This window comes from Hemibagrus wyckioides, linkage group LG15 (assembly GCF_019097595.1).
Source record: "Hemibagrus wyckioides isolate EC202008001 linkage group LG15, SWU_Hwy_1.0, whole genome shotgun sequence".
NCBI lineage: Eukaryota > Metazoa > Chordata > Actinopteri > Siluriformes > Bagridae > Hemibagrus > Hemibagrus wyckioides.
In genome coordinates, this window is record NC_080724.1 from 18,370,112 (window position 1) to 18,390,969 (window position 20,858).

The following is a 20,858-nucleotide window of genomic DNA, read 5'->3' on the forward strand; positions in this document are numbered from 1 at the left end:
AGGTTAAGCTTACCAATTAAAAGGGGGTATCATTACACATAAACTACAGCACTAGTGCACTTAATGTTTTATACTCTGTATGTACAAGAAATTACCAAGCAAAAACCTAAGCAAAAATTGTGAATTCTATCAAGCCAGATAATTAATTAACTTTTAACTTAATTAACTTAAATTTTGGTGGACGATCATCATATTACTTGGCATAGCCTACAGTTGCTTAAACCACTTAGGACTCCAAATATTATTACTCCATCACAAATTTTGAGGGCGTTCTGCACTGAGATTTGACCTTTTAATGGACTTTGTGTCGGCCTTCAAGAATCTTAAAACTCACGTCCTAAGCAATTGCCTTGCCTGCACAGTAACTACACCTCTATACTGGTCTATTTGTTTGTACCCTGAAGTAATTTTGTTTGTTGGCTATTAACTATTAACCTTCACTAAGATGCAACTAATGTTTAAAGTGAAATTTAGGAGTACTTCTTTTACAGGGTGGAAACAGTAGTGTTTTACTCACAAAAGCAATGGGCAAAACACTTCTGCATTCTTCTTAATACTGCCTCCTGTATTTATGTTCCTTTCACTACATTTAACAATGGTGGTATTTCAAAGTATGTATCTACAAGATAAAGCAGATACAGCACAGTTTCATTCCTGGATACAGTCAGTGATTGCTGAAGTGAGCCAAAATCAAGCCTTTAGTCCAAGAATGTATACTTTCAGTTCAATTCAGTTTTATTTGTATAGCACTTTTAACAATGGACACTGTCTTAAAGCACTCAAGAACATAAGAAATATTGTACAAAAAGCTCAAGATTAATATTAAACTTATATTTAATTTTTTTTTGTAATTATCTCTAATGAGCAAGCCTGGGGTGACTGTGGCAAGGGAAAACTCCCTTAAACGGTAGAGGTAGAAACCTTGAGAGGAACCAGGCTCAAAAGCGAACCTCATACTCATTTGGGTGACACCGGAGAGTGTGAATTACCAAAAACACTGGAAAGTGTGATTATGAATAATGTCCTTTCTACAGTCATATACAGTCAGCTGGAGTTGTGTGACCAGGAGCTCCTGAGCAGCTCACAAATTAGTTCAACATCTGAGTTCATTATAGATTCAACACCAACTCTTTCACATCTTCAGATGCTGTTGTTGTCCTTAAACTTGATATTAGTTTTATGTATGTTGACCTTGTTGTACATGTAAAACACTAAAAGTAGATGCAGACATCTCACTTTGGCTCAGTGTGTCACCAATATTACACCACACAGACACACACACAACACACACACACATATCTATCTGCCAGGCCCACTCAGCGAAGTATCCAGTGGCACAACACACTTTCAATTATTCATAAGCTTCTCATAGGCTGAAAAGAGCAAAAGATTCCTTTACCCGTCTATTATTTCCACTAGAGTGCTATGAGCTCATGTGCAACACCCATCACAAAGCGCACGCACACACACACACACACACACAAACCATGGTATGTGATTTCCTACTATGCAAAGGATATCACTAAATATCACTAGATATCCTGTTGTTTTAGTCATAGCTAGAAGTCTTGTTGACAGGAATATTGTTCTGGAAACAAAAAGGTGCTGTTATATGAAAAGCCAATAATAATTCTACAAAAATGTCAATACAAAGACAATATTCTTTGCATCATACAAAATAGTAATAGAATGGTTTGAAAAATTCACTCGAAAACTTCCCAACAAGGTATCACAGCTTTTTTGATATACTGTACAGGTATCTGCACACAAATTTAATAAGAGTGACATAAAATTTAATAGAAGAGTGCAGAAGCAGTGCAAAGAGTATGTTTTTGCTTGAGGAAAATGATAGAATACACTATATTGCCGAAAGTTTTGGGACACCTGCCTTTACATGCACATGAATGCAATATTGAGGTGGCCCGGCCTTTGCAGCTATAACAGCTTCAACTCTTCTGGGAAGGCTTTCTACAAGATTTAGGAGTGTGTTTATGGGAATTTTTGACCATTCCTCTAGAAGCCCATTTGTGAGGTCAGGCAATGTTGGACGAGAAGGTCTGGCTTACAGTCTCCACTCTAATTCATCCCAAAGGTTTTCTATCGGGTTGAGGTCAGGACTTTGTCCAGGCCAGTCAAGTTCCTAGTATACTGCCTCATTAAGACTATATAATGTAGAACAAACTAGAAATAATACTGATTAGGTCTTTGCCTGTTCTTTAAAAGTAATTAAGCTTTATTTACAACTCCATACCTGTCACATTTCCTTTATTACTGTATACCATCCCACTCCTGTATAATCTGTGACAGAATCCTTATTATCATCTAAAACCCCAAAATTCAAAAAGGACAAAATGTCTGCCAAAGGAAAAAAAGGGGGTTGGCTTTCAGAACAGTGAATACCCATGCACTCAATAGCATACTTAATTTCAAATCTTGTTTATTATCCAAGGTCTTGGAATAACAATTAGTACGTCATCCTTTGGCACAACTGATTGATTTCATTCAGCGATGCTCATTCATAAACAGCAACATGATACAGGCTTAAAAGCACAATGGGCATCAATCAGACCCTGAGCAGACAATAAAGCTTAAATAGAGTTACATTGGCTTAAGGATAAATGATTGCATTGAGAGACAAAGAGAAGAGGGGGGATGATGAGAGGTTTAATTGCCTGTCTTTATAATCTTAGCGTAGCAAATGAGCTTATGTCCTAATTGGATGTTGCTAGTACATTCTCTTTTTCACTTTGGCATCTGTGTGTTACAGAAGCAACAGTGTTTAAGACTGTTGCTCATTAACTTACTTTTGATGCAGTTTTCCCTGGCCACAATTAGTGAAAATGTACTGATCCCAAGCCTTGCTCAAGCTTGGTTACCAAGCTTCTAAAAAAATGGAGGCATCTGCTACATTGCTAACATGCTCTTTGCTGAATAGTCTTTATAACACTGACAATATGCTAGCACCACTTCAATTTACTACCTACTTAATAACAGCTGCCTTTGGATATGTTCTGGATATGGTGTCTATATTTTGCTGCTGGTGGTGTCCCCTCACAGAAAACCCAAAGAAAATGTCTGTCATTTTTTTAACCTGTATACCAATACACCAGACACATTTTTTGACTTTATCCAGAGCTATAAGTCTAAAGTGGGTGCTTTAGAAACATTGATATGCCTGTTAAAGTGTTAAACCATGCCTGAGGTTATTAGGAAAAATATGGCCAGGCATAAATTAAAGCAAATTTTGCAAAGTATGACCCCAGGTGTTGGACTGCTGATCGGAAGGTTGTTAGTTCCTATTCCAGGACCTATCGCAAACTCTCCTGTTGTGCCCCTGAGCATGGACCTTAACCCTCAATTGCTCAGTTGTATGAGATAAATGTAAGTCACCCTGGATAAGGGTTTCTGCCAAATGCCATAAATGTAATTTGCAGGTTTGGTTCTCAGAAATGTTGTACCCCTTTGCATTTAAATTGTCCCTTATCTAAAAAATAGATTTTGCTAAGAGCTTTTAATAACTCATCAGGCTTTCTATGTAACCAAAAAGAATATAACAGAAGGTGCAAGCATATGCATCCCACAGGACTGAAAAGATCAGTGTACAAATGTACAAAAAATATAAATTTTACTTATGAGATACACAAAAAGTCCTTTTTTAAAATTTGTATACATATATATTTCCATCACTGGAAATGGAATTAGTGCTTAATGTAATTATTTTATTTTTACATTGTCTCCTTTACTCCACCTCCCGACACCCTTTCATCCAAAATCCAATCTGAGAAATTCGGTTTTCTTTTCCTTGGTCTGGAAGTTGGAAGGGAGCATGGGCAGGTTTAGGTCTGTGTCCCGGCGCTGATTGGTCCTTAATGGCCCAAAGTGCTGAGTTTTTACTGTGTTTTCTGTGATGCCCATCGTCCTTCCTCCCCCTGGTAGTGTGTTCCTCTTTTCTTTTGTATGCCTCAGACTCTTGATAACCAGAGCCTGCTGCCTCTGAGACAAAAACACTGGTGGTTTTGAACCATTTACCAGAAAAGGTGAGGAGCCTGTAGATGGCCCAGTGTGATGTTTAAGCCCCGCCCACACCACTTTTCTTGGTGAGATGTCTTTGAGAGTTCTGTGACGTAATCGCGGTAATGGGGCAGTTTGTAAAGCTGATTCCATTGTGCTCAGGTGACGGGTAGTGTGGGTCTTTTCCTCAATGGCCAGTAAGAGGTCTTTAAAACGCTGACCTGCTTTACTGTCTAGATGCATTCTGGGTGATACCGCTTTCTCGGTGTAGAACATCTGTATCTTTTCCAATTTGTCATCATGCCGGTGTGCAGGATCTTCTCTTGAACAGTTCTCAGAGTGTGTTGGTCTCAGGTCGTGATCTTTGGTTGATGCTTTGCTGGAGTCTTTTTTACTTTCCAAAATGATTGGAACATCACAAGAAGTGCAGTTACAAAGCTTTGAGCTGCTTCCATCCCTGCAGGGGCATTTGGGGGGTGATGCATGCACCAGTTCCCTCTCACCAAGCACTGCAATTGAAACCACAAACACATTAGAGATAAATAACTGAGTAAATATACATAAAAAGCCATTTATGTTGCTGTATTCAGTAGTATTCAGAGGATACACATAAATGAATATTAGCAATACAACCTTCAGGAAACAGGCTTTCTCTTGTCTCTGTGTTGATTGCATCATTGTTGGTAAAGATGTCTGCAGGCTGATTGGTAGGGGTAGATGTTCTTTGCTCTGAGCTTGACTGCTTCTGTCTGATCACCTCCTCTGGCCTCCTCAGGGAATCTCTCTCTTGTGATGGAATCCTCTGTGTCTTACTTGACTGCCTCTGGCTCCTGTCATTTCTCGTCTCAATTTTCTGACATAAAATGAGTGTCAATAAGAATTTGTTGAGATGAACTGCATTGCATTACTGAGATACTGCAAGGACTCCTGCCTTCACCATGTGGTAAAAGGTTTCAGGTGGACACCCGACCATTACATTTATGTAAACTTGTTGAACGTCACATTCCAGATTTAATCCTTATTTGCTGTTGAAATAACCTTCACTGTTGTGGGAAGGCTTTCCACTAGAGTTTGGAATGTGGCTATGGGGATTTGCTCCTTCAGCCACAAGAGCATTAGTGAGATCAGAAACTGATGTTGGGTGCGGTGGTTCTGGTTACAATTCATCTGAAATGTGTTCAGTGCGTTTGAGGACAGGGATCTGTGAAGGACACTTAAGTCTTCCACATCAGCCTTGGTAAACCATGTCTTCATGGATCTTAAGTTAGGTTAAATAGCCTTTATTTGTCACATTTACATTGCACAGTGAAAATCTTTTTATCGCATATGGGGTCAGAACGCAGAGTCAGCCATGATGCAGCACCCCTGAATGGGGGCTTGGGTGAGGGGTTTTATGGGTGAGGGCCTTGCCCATGGGCCCAACAGTGGCAGCTTGGCAGTGCTAGGGCTTGAACCACTTGAGCTTCCACCGCCCCTAAATTATGATTTCTGAGAAGGGGAATTGTCATGCTCAAACATGTCTGGGTCCCTTAGTTCCAGTGAAGGGAAACTGTACTGTTACATTATACAAAGTCACCCTGTACAGTTAATAGCTTAAGATTAAAGTTTTTAGCACTAAGCAAGAAACACTTTATAAACAAGGTGCCATCTGAAATGATTCATTTTTGGATAGGTTACCTGTTGCTGACTCCTCTCTGATGTGTTGCTCCGCTCATTCCATCCAAGCTTATTTCGTAGGTTCCACTCACCGGATTCCAACTTCTGAGAAAATTTGATCATGTCACAGTTAAGATGTATATGCATTTATGGACAGAATTTTTAAAAGAATAATTAAGTGGTATACCACTAAGCCAGTGGTTCTCGACCTTTTGGAACTGAAGCCCCCCTGTCCTATTATGTGCCCCCCAATTATAAATATGGATAGATAGATAGATAGATAGATAGATAGATAGATAGATAGATAGATAGATAGATAGATAGATAGATAGATAGATAGATAGATAGATAGATTTTGTTTTTTGCTGTTTTTTTTTTTTATTTTTAATTATTTTGCTGCTTTTTTTTTTCTTTTAAAACATATACAAGGACAATAGTGAAACACGCCCTTAATTTATCTAAAATATTTCTAAACAATATAAAACTAATTTGTTACATGTAATATAATGTGATGTAATATGCAAACTGGAACTTGGGTGCGTTTCGCTAACCATGAATGAAGGGAAACCTGCGCTTGCTTATTTTTACAAAGAAGCGTGAAGTTTGATGTTTTGCTGGAATGAAAGCCAGCAGTCATACTAGCTCATTGGGGATATGATTGGAGATCTATGTCTTAATGGTTATGGGCGGTTTTCTGAGGTCAGTTACATGTGCATAGTGGGGAGCCAAAATCTAAAATGTCTACAATGGTATTCAGACCTTAGACATGATTAAAGACTTGAGCACTTTTCAGACACTTTTTTTTCTACAAGGAAGACATCAGAGGAGTTAACTGCTTAATCTGAGATACTGAGATTTCTGAGATACTGCTTCTTTTGAGAACTGAATTTTTATTGAATATAATTTTGAACACCTACTTAATGTGAGCTGTAAGCAATTCAATGAATGCTTTTACACAGAGCTTTAAAAATGAACAAAAACATTATATAAATATCAAAAATAGTTATGTGATATAGAGTGATTTTTTGTTTCAGTGTTTTACCTTCATGTTCTTGGATGCTTTCTGGTGCCTGTTCAGTTTTTTTAGCAGGAGTTGGTAGGTAGATAAGATGGTGGACGGTTTGTTGTTGATGACTGTGTGTATGATGTCTGAGAGGCCATAGCCAAGAGCCTCTGTCATGTAGTTCAACACAGCTGAGTTGAGCTCTTCTGGATGCAGTCTAAGGAAAAGAATATATTCAAACTAGTTTTGATGTATTGAAAAAAAAATTCCACCCTAAGACTCAGTAAGTGCTGTATTTTTGTTATTCTTGTGAGACGTTAGCATAATTAGGATATTACTAGCACACTTCCAATGCTGATAATGGTTGGTGCCTAAAAATAAAAGACCTGAGTTTCTGTTTTTATTCACCATTTTCTAACCACTACACAATTTATTTGTGTTGCGTCATTGCAGAGACTCATCCTGGTTAGAAATCTATGAAACAAAAAGCGTTGACAGCAGTATTAGCCTGAACACTGAGGTTTTGGAAGCTGATCTGTTTGAGCAGTGTGTACAGGTTCTTGAGCTTAATCCCACCGTTATCTCTTTCAGCAGGCAGTCAGACTGCATTGTGGGTAATGTAGGAAACTTTACTTAAAGTGAATATAGACCAACATGTCAGTGAAAGAAGTTTAACAATTTCAATACAAAACAAACACTGATTAGAAAGTTGATGTTCAAAGTTAGCTGATTAGAAAGTTAACGTTCAGGGTGGATTTTTCTTTTAAGCATTTAGGCGCATTGTTTGTTTCTTGCACTGTGTGTAAAATGGGTTATTCAGTGGGATAATTTTGTTAAGCCTATATGAATTTGTGTCATTGTAAAAAGATGAGGTAACATCATGAGTAGTTTTGAACACCATTTCTGTTATTGGTTTAACAGAGTAAGGTTTTAACATGACAAGGACGCTTTGTTTAGATGCATCTGTTAAGCATGAATAGTGTTTGAGAAGCTAATGAATTAACAGTAACATCCTTAGTATTGCAAGTCTTATCAGAAACAGATGGAGTCTGCACAGCAGCATCTATTGTAATTCCTCTAAGCTGAAGGTAGAGTCAAGGTCAGGTAGAGTGCACAGAGCAGTGTCAGTTCTATGGGACACCTGCAGCTGAAGTCTGGGAGAATCTGTGCATTGTTTGAGGCACATTGATAAAGGTTTGGAGAAAATCAAGTTCACCCCAGGTCAAAAGCTGATACATATCATTCAAAATGCATAAATTGGTCTGGTCAGTGTGGTGATTAGAGTCATATAGATTAGCTTCAGGAGAATCTCACTTTGAATTGTATTATTATTATTATTATTATTATTATTATTATTATTATTTTTACCTGTTCTTATAGACCAGAGTGTGTAAGGGTCTCATGGTGTAGCCCTCATTAAGCCAGCTCTCCTCCAGTGCTGCTTTCACACTCGGTCTCTTCGCCGGGTCCGGCTCCAACAGAGACAAAACAAACTGCACCGCCCCTTAACACACAAAAAGAAATTTGGCATGTGATATGATTTACAAAATATATAACCATAATTAGCATTCTAACACTAATAGCCATAGCTGCATAGTTACTATAGTTGTCTCACATGCACATTCACCTCGATGAGGACTCCTGGTTTTAGTTCTCTTACATCATTGGAGATTAAGTTTCAATGGCTCTCTCCTCTTTCTTACCACCTTCAGAGCCCAGAGGTTACTGACGATTGGCAGGTCGGCTTAGCGCTGCATGGCCTGTGTGTGCGTTTCGGTAATGCTACCCAAAAAAAGTTGTCTTTGTGCGTGGCCTGCTTGCTCAGGTGGAGGTGTTCTTAGTGTCGTTAGACAGCAACGATCACATTTAAGCATTCACTTAGGGGCCTCATTTAACCTTTAAGTTTAAACATTCATTTAGGGGCCCCATTTAGCCTCTGGGGATTTTAAAGACACAACATACACAATTTTCCCATGTTTGACTACAGCAAATATTCTACAATTAATGACTTAAGGAAAATGTCATCCATTTTTAATGTATCGTGTTCATTTAGGCTTTACTGGAGTGCACAGGAGTATAAAAGGGAACACAGAGGTATGTTAAATGTTCATTAGTTCTTGTTGATCTAGAGCGCTATCAGTTACATATTGTGTATTTTACTAGCGTGTTAGACCGAGTGTTCCTCATGGGTGGCCACATGAACAGCGCGGTGCTTAAGGGTGTGTCTGAGTGACTGGGATTGTTAAATCTCCTCTGTTGCCTTGTCCATATTTAATGTGCTGGATCAGATTATCAGATAATCAGTGTGAGGAGAAGAACAGTTTGTAACGCGTGACTATCCACACCTCTTATCTAGGTCACCCTTTCCTTCAAAGTCTCTTATTGTCTCTTTCCCACATTGTCTCTCCTGGCTCTGTGTAACTAAAGGTGATATATTTGTCAGCTCGATCTCCTTACATCATTTGTACTCAATCATTGGTGTGTAAAGTTTGCTTCTTTAGTTTGTTCTGGCGTTCCAGGGCTAATATTGCTAGTCGGTAAGCAGAGTTTCCACCCACCAGTTTAGCAGTGTGCAGATGTGTTTGCCTAAATTACACAGTTGCCTGAAAGCATGCTGTAGTGACCAGACCAAAGCATACTCATATTGAAAATAGATCTCTTAATTAATCTGTGGTAATTTCATATACACTTGTAACCTGCCTGAAGCCAACAAGACTGACACATGCACACGGATCACACAAAGACCCTAACTACCCCTTACTATCACAACATCTTTGATATTAAAGGAAACCCTAAACAAGAAGTACTGAAAATATTCCCCTCAACAAGAAAACTTTATAACGATATGATCTAAATATATTTTGTTTCATAACGGTTCTAGCATTTTGAACAAAGAGCTACACTGAAGAATCAGTTTTGGTTAACAAATTCATTCAGTTGCTGCTGGCAGGCTTGGCCTGGACTTGCTGGATTTGAGTCTCTACCTTAATGACTACCTTTATGTATCAATCCATCCATCCATCTTCTAAAATGCTTGATCTACACAGGGGGTACCTCGCTTATGGGGAACTTGCAGCCTATCCCAGTGGACTCCGGACACAAGGTGGGAGACACCCTGGACCAATATATCCCTGAGTACCATCACTCACAATTACACACTCACACACTACAGACAATTTAGAGATGCTAATCAGCCTACAGTGCATGGATTTGGACTGGGGGGCAATAAAACCGGAGTACCCTTGGGAAACCCCTAAAGCACAGGGAGAGCATGCAAACTCCACACACACACAGGGCAGAGGCTGGAATTATCTATCTATCTATCTATCTATCTATCTATCTATCTATCTATCTATCTATCTATCTATCTATCTATTATTATTAGTTATAAAGTTATAATCTATATAAATATTAGTTATTTTCAGTTATAAAGGTACGGATATGAAATGATCCTAATGTAAATGTGTGTGAGGGAAAATGTGTGTGTTACCTTTACTAATGTCAGATGGGATTGTGTTGATTTCTCCATTAATCATTTTCTGATGAAGTTGCTTTATGTTGAATGGCTCTACGGTGAAGGGAAGAGTACCGGTGATCATGGCAAACATACTCACACCCCTGCACACACACACACACACACACACACACACGCATAAAGTCAATGTCAGAAAAAAACCTTATCTGTCATGATTTTTCCGAGTGGAAATAACTAAATGAATGCACCTATTGTTCAATCATTGAGTAAAACTTTATATTAGCCTTTGATAAATGATGAGTTTTTGAACTTTTTATGTGTTTATGTTTTTAATATGCAATAGTCATGCCTCTTTCCAAATGAAACCCATTTTCTGAATTAAGAACTGTACGCCTGTTACATCTCTTACTGTATAGCATGCAGACTGTACACTTCAACAGCTGTGTTTTTGCTCATACTACATTGTCTACTGTGTTTTTCTCTAACTGCAGACATATACAGTACTCACACAGACCATACGTCCACTTTAGGGCCATACTTCCTGTGTGCAAGGAGCTCTGGGGCAGCATACGCAGGACTTCCACACTGAGTGTTTAACAGATCCGGAGCGAGAGAGTCGAGCTTCAGAGTGTTACTAAGACCGAAGTCTGTGTTACACACACACACACACAGAGAGAGAGAGAGAGAGAGAGAGAGAGAGAATGAAAGGAAGAAAGAATGAAAGGAAGAGAGAAACAGAGAGAGAAAGAGAAACAGAGAGATACAGACAGAAAGAGAGAGACAGACAAACAGGGAGAAAGGAAGAGAGAAACAGAGAGAGAGAGAGATATTTAGTTTTAATATAATAACACCTCATATGTATACACAGTTCATATTTATATTTACTATGTTTACTTGTGTATATTAGGCGTAATATTAGTATGGGATAGTTTTGATATCATAGTTTGAATCATACTGCCTGATTAATGATCTGATTTGTATATATGTGAGTATGTATATGTACTAATCCTTAACCTATTTATCAACTCCAAATCAAGAAAAGCTTTCAAAGAACTACAAACAATCCTCTTATAGTATATCAGATGCATAAAAGCCAACCAAACTAATACACAACAAACACTCACCAACTATCTTAATGTTGTTATGTTCATCCAGGAGAAAGTTCTCAATTTTCAGATCCCTGTGTAAACAATGAGGAAAGAAACAAGAAGTCAAACAAATCAATCTCTCTGCTCAACCTTAAACAATGTTCAGACTGCAGGATTACACAACTGGGCTTCACAAATATGTTTAAAAAGTAAACAGGAAAGACAATTTACAAGCATCCTTCACTACAACCCACATACATATTTCGGATTAATAATTTTAATAAGAACTTAACCTAAAATATATCATTAAGATACTTAAGAAATCTTGATATTTTTGCAAATATCTCATATTTCAAATATCTAACATCTATTATATATTAAATGCCTGAAACATACACTATATTGCCAAAAGTATTCGCTCACCTGCCTTGACTCACATATGAACTTAAGTGACATCCCATTCCTAATCCATAGGGTTCAATATGACGTCGGTCCACCCTTTGCAGCTATAACAGCTTCAACTCTTCTGGGAAGGCTGTCCACAAGGTTTAGGAGTGTGTTTATGGGAATTTTTGACCATTCTTCCAGAAGTGCATTTGTGAGGTCACACACTGATGTTGGACGAGAAGAACTGGCTCTCAATCTCCACTCTAATTCATCCCAAAGGTGTTCTATCGGGTTGAGGTCAGGACTCTGTGCAGGCCAGTCAAGTTCATCCACACCAGACTCTGTCATCCATGTCTTTATGGACCTTGCTTTGTGCACTGGTGCACAGTCATGTTGGAAGAGGAAGGGGCCAGCTCCAAACTGTTCCCACAATGTTGGGAGCATGGAATTGTCCAAAATGTCTTGGTATGCTGAAGCATTCAGAGTTCCTTTCACTGGAACTAAGGGGCCAAGCCCAGCTCCTGAAAAACAACCCCACACCATAATCCCCCCTCCACCAAACTTTACACTTGGCACAATGCAGTCAGACAAGAACCGTTCTCCTGGCAACCGCCAAACCCAGACCCGTCCATCAGATTGCCAGATGGAGAAGCGCGATTCGTCACTCCAGAGAACGCGTCTCCACTGCTCTAGAGTCCAGTGGCGGCGTGCTTTACACCACTGCATCCGACGCTTTGCATTGCACTTGGTGATGTATGGCTTGGATGCAGCTGCTCGGTCATGGAAACCCATTCCATGAAGCTCTCTGCGCACTGTTCTTGAGCTAATCTGAAGGCCACATGAAGTTTGGAGGTCTGTAGCGATTGACTCTGCAGAAAGTTGGTGACCTCTTCGCACTATGCGCCTCAGCATCCGCTGACCCCGCTCCTTCAGTTTACATGGCCTACCACTTCGTGGCTGAGTTGCTGTCGTTCCCAAACACTTCCACGTTCTTATAATACAGCTGACAGTTGACTGTGGAATATTTAGGAGCGAGGAAATTTCACGACTGGATTTGTTGCACAGGTGGCATCCTATCACAGTTCCACGCTGGAATTCACTGAGCTCCTGAGAGCGACCCATTCTTTCACAAATGTTTGTAAAAACAGTCTGCATGCCTAGGTGCTTGATTTTATACACCTGTGGCCATGGAAGTGATTGGAACACCTGATTCTGATTATTTGGATGGGTGAGCGAATATTTTTGGCAATATAGTGTACTTTTCCACCATTTTAAGTTATATGGCAACCTCATTAAACTCTGTTTCTTGAACATATACCCCTATACAGTAACAATAATTTGGAATATTTAATACATGGGAACAATCTAATTTTTCTTTTTTCTTTATTTGCAGTGAAAATGACTCAAGATGAAAGCACAAATCTGTTATAATAATGTTTATTATTTCAAACAAATGATTAGAAAATCTTTACTGTCTTCATGTGTGGATGCTAGTTAAAAATATTTGCTAATTCTGCACAAAAAAGCCTGTTATTCATTACAAAGCAAAATGATTTTGTAGATTAAATATTGGGGGAAAAAATGTTTAAATAAACAATTTTTTCTTCGGTTTTAAGATTAAGGGAAAAATGGCACCCAAATTGTGGAATCTCCCATTTCTAATAGATAGATAGATAGATAGATAGATAGATAGATAGATAGATAGATAGATAGATAAATAAATAAATAAATAAATAAATAAATAAATAAATAAATAAATAAATAAATGATCCCACTCCTAGTAATCATTTGTACAGATTTACTTTATATTTATTTTTTAGAATTATGCATGTATTTCTGTTGTGTGCAAACAGACTTCACACATTTCTGAATTTTGACACAACCTGAGTAGCAGCTTAGGGACTTGACTTAGGTGTGAGGATGAGAAGACTTGGCCTCAGCTTGGATCTCTTTGCTGACTTTAGAGTAAATGATTTGACTGAACTAGATGCAGGACTGTATGTAATTAATGGGTTGTGGTTTTGACTGGAACTTTTAGTCACTTCTGGTGGATCTGTGAGTGTGTGTTTGTGTGTGTGTGTTCGAGAGATCTTAAGACATCCTTTTAGGAGATTACCTTAAGATCCGGGGACACTCGTCAGTCTGTCAGTGTGTGTCCATGTCTGTGTGTGTGTGTGTCGCCGATCCACAGGGCTCCAGAGTAGGAATAATTTTGCTGCTCAGTGACCTCATTTCTGCTTTGGTTAACACGTCATTCACAGACTTCCTCACTACTGGAGTCCCACACTGTAGCTTTGTAATTTAAAAATCAGGCTCTCTCTCTCTCTCTCTCTCTATCTCTCTCTCTCACACACACACACACACACACAAAGCTTTTCTTTGTAAAAGTCATTTTTACTCATTACCTGTTTACCATATGTGTGCCAATGTGTTGAACCCATAAAATCTCTCTGTAGCTGAATTCCCACAAACTGGATTTTTCTGCCTTCAACATACTTTGGCACAGTGTAAGGAGTCATTTTGGCAAACATAGGGTTAAAGCAGTCAGTGTGCTTAAAGTTGCCTAGACCCTTGCTAGCTAAATGTGATTTCCTCACACTGTGGTCACATTGTTGTATAGCTCCATGGCCGAGTCACATGGACAGAAAACTGATCAGTTCCAGTTTCTAATCAGATACCTGCTGAGCAAATATCAGTGACACTCATGCTTCTTTCCACAGTTCTTTAAACATCATTTTCAACTTTTCCACTTCTGGCATTGACCACAGTTTAAATGCTAAATTTAAAAACTTTATTTGAGCAAATGAGAAATAATTCTGGTAAGGAAACCCTGCAGTTTTAAACTGTATCTAATTTAGAGTGAAAACGTGAATGGTTTTCCCAGTTCTCCACACATTTGTTTACTTATGCATGTAAGTTTATGATGGGTCTCTTGTGGTCCAGCAGCAGTCCCAGGCAGGGAACCAATCCAGCCACTGAGGGGTTAAATCTCAGTGCCAGTCCCAAGCCTGGATAAAATGGGGTTGTGTCAGGAAGGGCATCTCTAAAGCCTGCGCCAAAATCAAATATGCATATTGGATGATCCACTGTGGCGACCCTGAACTGGGAGTAGTGGAAGGATAACAATAACATCTGAGTTTATGTTTGGTGAAACCTTAACCTCAATTCCAGTGCCAACCAACCGTAAATGAACATTAAACAAAGCAACCTCAGTACTCCACTAACCCTCCCTTCCATTACCTGTGCACTATCCCGTGTGTATGCAGATGATCAACAGCAGACAGGATCTGCCGTGTGTATCTGCGGACCTCCCTCTCTTCCAGACGTTTGCGTTCACAGATTCTGTCCATCAGGTCTCCTCCAGCACACAGCTCCATAGCCATGTAGTAGCAGTTCTCAGTCTCCAGGGTCTCCAGCAGAAGGACGATGTTAGGGTGACGGATCATCTGGTGGATCTTCGGCTCGCGTTTCATATTTTTCAACACGTATGCATCCTGCCGTGCCTTCTTCTTATCGATTACCTTAATGGCCACCTGAGAAAATGAGTGAAAATAAATAAACTGAAGTATCCAGTTTACTGAGTCGCCATCTAACGTGCATAAACCACAGAACTTCTAGAAACTACATTATCTCCCTTCACCATGTACGATACTCTAAACCCTTTCCTTAAAATACTGTGCTGATTTAGAATTCTCATCCTGTTTAGTTATTGTGTTTTGTTTTTATTTTATTATCTGTGACAGAAGGTAGCTAAAGCTAGCTATTTTGCAACTCAAAGCCCAATCAAAAATAGCTTAAGGATAAGCAAAACCACCAAAAACCTATGTACAGACACTTACACCATGCAGACACAGCTGTTGAATGAATGATCCTGTGGTAAATTTTACCCATTGATTTTACCTTTTTATGTCCATGCTAGTTAATCAAATGAAAAATTTCTGCATATAATCTCTTCTGATTGGCCGACGCAAACATGAGTGTTAGGTGTGTTCATCTACAGTATGCTGTGTTCATCTATGCTGTAGGTGAATGATGACTTATTAATTAACTTTTTTCCAAACTTTTTATTATTTGATCTTTGTCTATATGCTAAGGCATTTTCAGATTAAGTTTAAAGTTTATATATGTTTACTGTGTGGTCAGAGTCTACAGCTGGATTGGATTCTGCCTCGCTTCTAGCATTGGAGAAAAGTGCCTGCCAAATAAATGCATATGAATGTAAATCTAAGCATGAAAGTAGAGTTCACATAGACATTGGGGTGGAAAGTACAAACACAGCCTTATAATTGAGCAAAGAGATCTTGTCCAGTGCAAACCACCCTGTCCCAGGCTCAACAGATTCAATCCAAATGTTTAAATGTTAAATTGTGATGAATCCTCAATCCTGTTATCCATCTGTGTCTCTGTTTGTGTGCTGCTAATGAAGGGCACTGAGCAGCGATGGGGAAAGAGGCCCACATGGCAGGACTGAGTTGATGCATGCTATTTAATCAGACTCTTGGTCATCGCTATAGCAACTTCAGAAGCTAAACAAAGTGGTCAGGGCGGACTCAGTGACCTGAACTAGAGCTGGACGCACAGATATACACGTACTCACACGTACACACACACGGATAAAATTGACTGGATTCGGTGACCCTTGAAAGAGTTGATCACCAAGGTGAGGAGACATAGCATTCTCATTTGGGTTACACACACACACACACACACACACACACACACACACGAATGATGCTGTCCAACATTACTATTAAAATGATATTTGGCATTTTATGGGACTATCTGAATGCAATTCATTTATCCTATATTGAATATCACACTAAACTGGATTGCAAATTAATATTTTCTTTAAATGAATGTAATGTTTACTTGATATTTGTAAGTTATTTTAACTCAATTTTAATTTAATAAAGTGCTGGCAAGAGACAACGAATTAAAATGAGCCAATTGGGCTACATCAGGCTCATTTACTGTTTCTTTTCTGTTTATTAATGAGCATTGTTCCTGTTAAATAAACAAATTAAATAATATAAAACTAAATAAACAAAGAAGAATTTCTGTGGTTTATGCATGTTAGATGGTGACTCAGTAAACTGGATAATTAGTATAAAGAACTAATTTATTTTCTTTTACCATATATGATACTCTAAACCCATTCCTTAAAATACAGCACCGACTTAGAATTCTCATCCTGTTTAGTTATTGCGTTATGTTTTTATTTTTCCTTTAAATGTGTAGTCAGCAGCTGTGACAGAAGGTAGCTAAAGCTAGCTATTTTGAAACTCAAAACTCAATCAAAAATAGCTTAAGGGCAAGCAAAACTGCCAAAACCCATGCGCAGACACTTTGCATGCACCGAGAGCTAAACACCTGAATACCCATTTATGTCCATGCAGATGTGTGAAAATAATACTACAGAAATTTAGATTTGTGGTCCAATAAAATTAGCTTTGAATAAACAAATCATTTTAGTGTATTGTATAAAAACTGGTTTAGACAATCAAATAACAGGCAAAGAATGAACCAACCATTTTACCAAGACATCCACATTTTATAAATACGCAAAAATTGAAAAACAGCTATTCCTGCTCTCACCAGCTTCTTCTTCTGACAATAAACTTGCGTTTGCGTACCTGAACATCATTGTCTCTTAAATTATTAACACAATAACACGTGTCTGTCACATATTCAATTCAAACTCTTTAAAAATATTAAAAAGATTTTGGCCTTAAAAGCAACTCCATTAATATGACTATAAGAGAACCAGTGCTAATCTCTTTGAGTAAGACTTTAATGCTAAATCCCTTTAAATGCTAGCTTTATGATATGTTGTTTGGAACAAAAGCATAAAAGCTTAAGATTTAATAAAAGCTGGCACACATTTCATCTGTATCAGGTTTTGTTGAATCATGTTTGCCATCAGTGTAGTATATTTCTGAAAAATAAAAAATTATATTATTATAATAATATTTGCTGTAAAAACAAAAATATTGGATTGAAGTAAGAGCTTTTATTCAATCTCCTAACCATAACAAATACACCAAAGATTATTCATAATAATATCATATTATATATAATAATAATAACAACAACAACAACAACAACAACAATAATAATAATAATAATAATAATAATAATAATAACAATAATAATAATAACAATAATAATAATAATCTCTGCCTGTATAATATTGTCTGTCCTGTGACTTTCCTTATATGGCTTGTGTTTCCTGTTCTCAGTGTCATCATTACAGGTCATTAGTCACATGTATCCCTCATTACTGCTTGTTAGCCTATTTATTTATATCTTCTTGCTTTCACTGAGCGTTTTCCCTAAATGCTGCTTAACCCTGATGAAACTAAAGCCTAAAAACTGTTCGTTTTTTTCTTCCTTGCATCTGAACTTTATTAATGGACTTTTAACACCATTATTGTACTGTTAATTACTAGAAGTGTTGTTCTTTATTAATGAATACATCATCTAAAAGGTTTTTGTTTGAAATCATCATTTGTAATATATCAAAATACTTGTTTGCACACCATTTGCTTAATTTTCAAATATTTGTGACACATAAAGCGCAGCATAATTACACATAATTCATCAATATATATATATATATATATATATAAAACGTTCTATATAACATTCTCTGTTCATATTCAAACACATGATTGTACCATATTCAGAACCAATCACTGTATTCGAATACTATCTCTCTAATTTGATGCTGTATATTGCAAAGTTCCACCATATTTGCCCTATATATATATATACCCGAGATTTTTCCTATATACCCGAGATATAATCTGTATACATTGTTTATCCCTTTTATCTTAGTGTTTATTGGCTATTTTTACATCAAGGACAGTCATCTACTTGTTGTGTGTGTATGACTGTGTATGTGATGAATAAAATGTGACTTTGAAATGAAATCTGTGATGTGATAACACACACACACACAGGATTAGTAATTCATTATCGTACTGACATCACCATGGCAACAGGAAGTGAAGCTAACAAACCAATCATTTCATATCTCCTCATAGATCAGATATTTGCCAAATTTGGTCAGCTGGATATCAATATTTTTTTAATGATTGACCAAATGATGTTAAACTGCAGAAGAAAATTGTGATCAAATAATGCATGATGCGGTCCGAACAGGAAGTGCTGTGAAAATAATAATCTGTATGCCATAGAATGTGAGTCACCTTTAAAGGTACCATGTACCTTTAATTTCCTTTTGCTAGGTTGTAGAAAATCATGTTAAAAATCCTGTTGTTTGCATAATTAATTTGGGATTACGTAAAAAGATCCATGGGAATATGTTCAATATGTTTTAAAAGATATATTGCTGTATCTATTGGAAAGATTAGTCAATGTATATTTCTTTAGTATGGGCACTTTGTGAGCACTTGAGTATCTGCTCAACTTTAGGACTTTAGCAAGACAATTGGAAAAAAAAGATAAAGAAAAATATCAAGTATCATCTGTTTATCAGGAGTTCACACATCATGAAACTGGTTAAAAAAGCAAACTATGTTTTTTTTTTATTCTTTTATATCTGCTGACAGAAACGCAACAATTACAGTGATAAACTCTCGTTAGTTAATTATCTTTAAGGCTTATAAGCTAATAGTCCACCTTTATTCTGTACTACAAATGACTTTCATTAAAAAATAATGAAAACAGAAAATGACACTTACTAATAATAAAACAACACAACTGATCCGAAAGCACATAAATGATGAAGATGCATCATTTGTTTTAGCTGAAAACTTAATTTACAATTCTAATTACTGAAAATGATCCATACATTAAAGGTTTCACTGGATCATTAATGTTTCGTGATGAGATTTATTTAATTCCAGGCCTTTATATTGCACATTAAGATGTTTCACATAAATATTTTTTTTTAATTTAATAATAATGTCATTTCAATTTAAACATAAATTCGGATCGGTCACTTGAGTTAGCATAATGTGCTAAAGAAAACAAGCATATTTTGACGAGACAACTCTACCTTTAGTATGAGATGCAGTAACAACTCATATTTTGGCCTGTATTCATCTCTACAGTATAAAGAATGAACATTTTAATTTCCGATTTCTTTTTATTTTTTTACAGTATAGCGATCGTTCTTTTTATATCAGTGTGCCAGTAAACTATGACTCAATGACTTTTATATTAAATAGTTTTGTTATATTGTATAACAATGCGAGCACTTTCATCTTTGAGCATATATCAGGTTTGATGGGAGACTATCACACACGGCGTAAACTGAGAGACAGCATAAAAAATGGATGACAGTCCTTCAACATAGCATTGACTGGCACGTTTAAGCATGTGATGCTATTCCTGTGACTGACAGCCGTGTGTGTGTGTGTGTGTGTCTGTGTGTGTCTCACCTTCTCTCCTGTACTGATATGCATGCCCTCCATCACCTTAGCAAAAGAGCCCTTGTTGATCATTTTGCCCACCAGGTAGCTGCCTACACGTTTAGTATGTGGGAAGTTTCTCACCAAGTCTCTGGGCACTTTCCCCAAACCTGCTGGATCTGCCCGCTCTACCTGCTCCAGCTCCCCCGAGTCACACGTCACACCATCTAGAGACGACTTGACCGGAGTGGGCATGGTGCCACCTGCTCCTGTCTGTTCCCGGCTACTGATACGATGAAGTAAGTTGAATAAAGGAAGTGAGCAACAACAGGCATGTGTGATGGATGAGCAGAAAGCTGGTGTGAACTGGACTTCCTCTGAGTTCTTGCATTCCTCTGTTGATGTCAGTTATCCATTCCTTTGTTAATTTACTCATCAGTGTTGATGTGATGTCTTCTTCAGGATGCTTGTTCTTCCTCTGTCTTTAATGTTGAGTATCAGTTCTTTAGTTTCTTCTCCAGATATCATTATCTTTCTCTCTCTGTGCTTTATCTCAGAGCTCTTTACTTGTGACCCTCCAAGGGATGGTTCCTCTGTCAGTCTGGCTGCTTCAGGGACTCCTTAATGCATTTGTCTGTGTGTGTGTGTGTGTGTGTGTGTGTGGTGGATAATTAACTGTATCTGGTCTCAGGTGCAGTCAGCCAGTGAAGAGAGGACATACAATACCATAATAACCCTTGCTAACACACACACACACACACACACAGAGACCCTTAAACCAACACAAAATGTTCACACACGGTGTCAGAGACAGCTGGCACAATCCTTTACCTTCTGATAAAAATGATCTTCACCTCTCT

The 20,858-nt window shown here is 37.8% G+C and overlaps 1 protein-coding gene across 1 annotated transcript; it reads right to left on the minus strand.

The window, feature by feature from the left end:
• Nucleotides 1-1,850: 1,850 nt before the first annotated feature.
• LOC131365616 (hormonally up-regulated neu tumor-associated kinase homolog) lies at nucleotides 1,851-20,587 on the minus strand. Its single transcript, XM_058409308.1, has 10 exons — nucleotides 20,029-20,587; nucleotides 14,861-15,153; nucleotides 11,270-11,325; nucleotides 10,654-10,792; nucleotides 10,161-10,288; nucleotides 8,039-8,174; nucleotides 6,710-6,887; nucleotides 5,689-5,772; nucleotides 4,645-4,864; nucleotides 1,851-4,520 (listed from the first exon to the last, which is right to left on the minus strand). Exons 1-10 carry the CDS (start codon nucleotides 20,251-20,253, stop codon nucleotides 3,763-3,765), a joined length of 2,217 nt encoding a protein of 738 aa, XP_058265291.1. The 5' UTR covers nucleotides 20,254-20,587; the 3' UTR covers nucleotides 1,851-3,762.
• Nucleotides 20,588-20,858: the final 271 nt, after the last annotated feature.